General features: G+C 39.1%; 1 protein-coding gene across 1 annotated transcript in view; it reads right to left on the reverse strand.

The window, feature by feature from the left end:
• LOC103131850 (E3 ubiquitin-protein ligase HECW1) overlaps positions 1–527 on the reverse strand; it is a 49,205-nt gene extending 48,678 nt beyond the window's left edge. The window contains exon 1 of the mRNA XM_016666934.1: positions 519–527. Coding sequence (XP_016522420.1) covers positions 519–527 — 9 coding nt within the window. The remainder of the gene's footprint in view (positions 1–518) is intronic.
• Between the last annotated feature and the right edge of the window lie 4,059 nt (positions 528–4,586).

The following is a 4,586-nucleotide window of genomic DNA, read 5'->3' on the forward strand; positions in this document are numbered from 1 at the left end:
GGTTGATTGTGCTTTGAAAGATAACAGCAAAATGATCTGACAGGGCGTCATCAGTTACAAAGACATTGGAAATATTCACACCCTTCCTGTGACCTTGATAGTTTGGGCTTGGTTAATATGTTGAATTAGACCAAAATTATCAAGAATATTTTCCCTCTGTTTTGGGGGTGATCAATATGAATGTTGAAGTCGCTGACAATAAACAATCATTGTCAATGCATATGAGCGATAAAAGTTCATTAAAGTCAGTAAAGAAGTTTTCTACATATGTAAGGGTTTTGTATAAAATTAGTGTCAAAGTTCGTTTATGGCCTTTTACCTCAATACCCAGCTATTCGAAAATGGTGAAATGGCCCAAAAAGATTTTGTTAGAATTTCTGATATCCTTAAATATAGAAGCCATGGCTCCCCTTTTTTATATTTTCTATTTTCACTTAAAAAAATGTAATTCTGAGGTGCTGATTCAATTAGTACAGGTGATTCAGTTGCTCCATTTACAACTCCTACATCATAACTACCCATATCATTTGCACACGACTGGCAACCTAGCTGCCATATAAAAAAACCCCTAAAGTAACATTGATGCTCTGAGTGGTTCTTTAATAGATTTTATCTAATGGTAAAATTCTTAAGTCAACATGTTATTTATTATTAGTTACATTTTGAAACTTCTCTTCTGTGTGCTACAAAGACAATCATAATTGCCCTTTTGCCATTATCACTATATACATTTCTCAACCTGAGAATTGAAAGTGAAAGTAGTCAATTTTGAGTACAAAAACAGATTGAACTGTTGTTTGCATGTTAGCAGTTGTATAACTTCTGGTTGCTTATGCCTCTTATCTGTGGAGATTAACTCTCTAAATGTAAGCATGCCTTTCCAAGAAAAAGTCCTCAACGTGAAAATCAATGGACTGATCTTGTGTTTCTCAAAGCAAACACGATAACCATAGATTTCATTGATCCTCTTGAACTGGTGCTGAAACTAAAGAGGAGCCCTACATTCCCCTTTCAGTGCTGTGCATACTGAGCTGGGTTCACAGTGTATTGCCAGTGAGGAAAAAGTCACCTAAGCAATCCCTGTCTTGAATACACTGACAAACACTCACTTTCAGAAAAATTGACACACAGAACTCGTAAGTGAGTTTGTTCTAAAGTTGAAGGACTGTAAGGCACTGTTCAGGTTTGTCACCGCTCTCAACCTGGAGTGTCGGCCAGAACACCACTCAGGCCAGGATTCAGCTCAGGACCAGATGTTAGAATGAGGGGCACCAGATGTTTAATGAAGACACGAGGCAGGATCCTTTAACTGTTCTGTATTCCAAACTGTATCACAGATATTGATCCAATGAACATGGATGGGCATAAATGTGTGTCTACATGAAGGTGTGTGTGGTTTCCTAGAATACACAAAATTACAGAAAACAAGTTCAAGGTATCCTATCATTACACACTACACCATGACATTATACCTTAGATCAGGGGTGCCCAATACGTCGATCGCGATCGACCGGTCGATCGCGGAAGGTTTTGGGTCAATCTCGGCAGATGACAATCTGAACGCCACCAGGACGCTGAGACCAGCGCTTCCTCTTCTGACGGGCTTATCAAAAATATTCACTAAGATCCTAGACGTTTGTAGCTTCATTAAAAAAGAATAATTATTTTAAAAAATCAACGAAACGTGTTAAAATTAATAATCTCAGTAATTATTGTTTGAACAAGGTGTTGCGCAATTCAGTGCGTTTCGGTCCCATTAACAGAAAAAAAAAGAAAAAAAAAAGCGACTCAAAGTCCGACTGACGAGCAGAGTAGGAGTTTAAATGAGCTACTGAACCACCGCTATGTTCATGAGAGGCTTATTAATAATCAAGGAATAAATATGAAGCCTGGAAACCTGATATTGTAACGACTGAATGTTATGTTTTTAATGTAATCTCTGCTCGGCTTGCGGGTGCAGGCGGTTGCCACGGCAAAAAAGGGGTGTTCTAACTACAAAGAGAGAGAAAGTAAAAAGGTAGGAGTGGTTTTGAGTTGATCACCTGTTCGGGTTGTTTTACCTTTGTTTACCTTTGCTGTGGCTCATCACACCCACTGTAGTTTCTGAATGTTCAATAAACGACAAAACTTGGACTAATTACCTCATTCTTTGTGAGTATACGTCACAACAAACATCAAAGGACAAATATATTTCATTAAGTTTTAACAAATTCTACCGCGATAATTATGTGAAATTAAATTAATTATATCCCGACTTCAGAAGATTTGCCTTTAGCTTTTCTGGGCTCTTTGGTTAGTTTCTCATATTGAGGTCATCAAACCAAATTTCAGATCTACCATGACTGACCGACACCTGCTGGCCTCAGGTTTGCAACCAGCTTCTGACTGAGAAACCAGTAACCTGCTCCCATTGTCAGAATCTCACTGAGGAAGAAACTGCGTTAGGTTTTCTGTCACTTTATTATTTCTGCTATAACTGATGCATATTCACATACAAAATAAGTCAATAGAGTTTAATTTGTAATTTTTATGCCTTTGTGTCATGAGGTAGATCTCAGGCGGCTGGTGAGAGAAAAAGTAGATCTTGCTCTCAAAAACTTTGGGCACCCCTGCCTTAGATAAACTAAGAAGTCTAAATCAATATTACTAAGCAAACTAAGGCAAGTTAACTCCACAGTTAACTAATAACCATGCCTCTGCTCCACTGAGAATAGATATGTATGTTCAACACAATGCTGTATAATACACGCATAGCAAATAGCTCGGACTTAGCAACAGGTGAAATAATAGCAAACAAATAAACTTCAAATCAGTCATTTAGCTGTAGTAAACACTCAAATATTGCAACTTACTCATCAATGACGCACACTTATAAGGAGAACACACATATCTTGCAAGTCTTTTCCACGTGTTAGCACAGTGGTTCGGTTACCCAACTTCCCCACCAGATATCAGCAACGTTGGCTACCACATAATATAAGAGTAGACCTCGCATTGGCTGCGGCCATCTTGGAGCGGTCGTCCCTCCTACTTTGCTCAACCAAGACAGCAGAAGATGCCTCAGCACTGCGGGATATTGTTGTTCGGATCAATGGACTAATGATGTGTGAGGGCTCGATAAACAACATTTCACAAGTAAGATGGACATATTATTGTGTATATTTTGTGATTCAAATATTATTTTACTGTATTTATGTCCATCGGCGAGATACCAGCTAATATTAGCTATAGTGTTTGGTGTAATACCGGGTTCAGCCCCGCTATTGTAAGGGCGGAAATACTATTTAAGGAATTGTTTTTGTGAAAGGATTTTGTCTCAGCTCTAGGTCAACCTGACTGACTCCTTTCCTTCCATTTGCAAATGGAGCCAAAAATGACTTGGAAAGGATGTCTGTTTGGACAAGATAAGAACAACAATTTGAGATAAATTGTCCTATTCAGCAATTCTGAGATGGAGCAGATGTTGAGTTCATGAGGTCTCAAATATTTTAAAGGTCGTCCAATACACACTTAGTATAAGGCACGTCAGAATCTTTACGCAAATCAAGGGTAGCAATCCCATCGGTTGAAACTTTCCAACTCACATCAGTGAGGATGAGAGTGTATAAAAAAGGATGATGTTTAGAATACGGGGAGATTTTTTGTTGAGACTGGAAGATTTTTGAGTATTGAACTGATGAAACTGTAATGAGGAATCTGTGGTAGTGTAATAAATCTCCGGCTCGTCTATGGCCTAGCAGCAAGAACTACGTCTCCGTGCATTATTTCTTTCACTTATATATTTAAGAGAATTGAAGCCGCCCTTCAATTCTCTAACAAAAGTGGTGACCCCGAACGTTTGATTGAACAATTGAAGAACCAGGAGAAGAAGGGTGACTCGCTTCAGCTTGACTGCGGACGGGAGGCCGTCTGGGCCCACTCACAGAAAAGAGGTCAGATTTTTATCCCTTTTACTTGTTAAACACAGAACGGTTTCCTGTCTGCTGGCGGTCTGAAGTGCTAAAAAGTGTGTTACGGCCCCTGGCCTCTTGAGGCTGTGCAGGCTCCCTTTTGTTATGCAGGTTCAGCTGTGAGAGCACACCTTCCTGATTGGCTGTAGGAAAGCAGCTACACCATTGGACCAGCAGAGGATTGTCAAGCCAATCAGACGTTGATGAGGCCCACCTGCACCCTATAAAAGGCTCCTGAATCATTCCTCTAGTGGGGCAGCTATTTTGAAGAGGTTCTGTGAAGCTGCCTCCTCTTTTTTTTTGGTAGTTGCAACTGCTTTAAGTTAGCTTGGTCTTTGTTTGTTCAGTTTAGTTACTTTGATTTTGCTCCAGTTAAGTATGAGTTAGAAGCCTGAGTTTGGGAGGCTGTGTGTTCCCCGCAGCCTCCCCTTTGTGTGTGTGTTTTTCTTTGCATTGTTTTCCTTTTGTGGTTTATTTTGAGTTTACTTTGAATTGACTTGTTTGGACCTTTATAATTTTAATTTGCACTTGGCATTCTTGAGTTTGTTAATCCTTTTTGTTTTGTATTAATTGGGTTAAATTGTATGGTTTTGTGACACTTTATTTTGTAATAAATCATTTTTACCTTACACTTTT

The sequence above is a fragment of the Poecilia formosa genome, unplaced genomic scaffold (assembly GCF_000485575.1).
Source record: "Poecilia formosa unplaced genomic scaffold, Poecilia_formosa-5.1.2 Scaffold855, whole genome shotgun sequence".
Lineage (NCBI taxonomy): Eukaryota > Metazoa > Chordata > Actinopteri > Cyprinodontiformes > Poeciliidae > Poecilia > Poecilia formosa.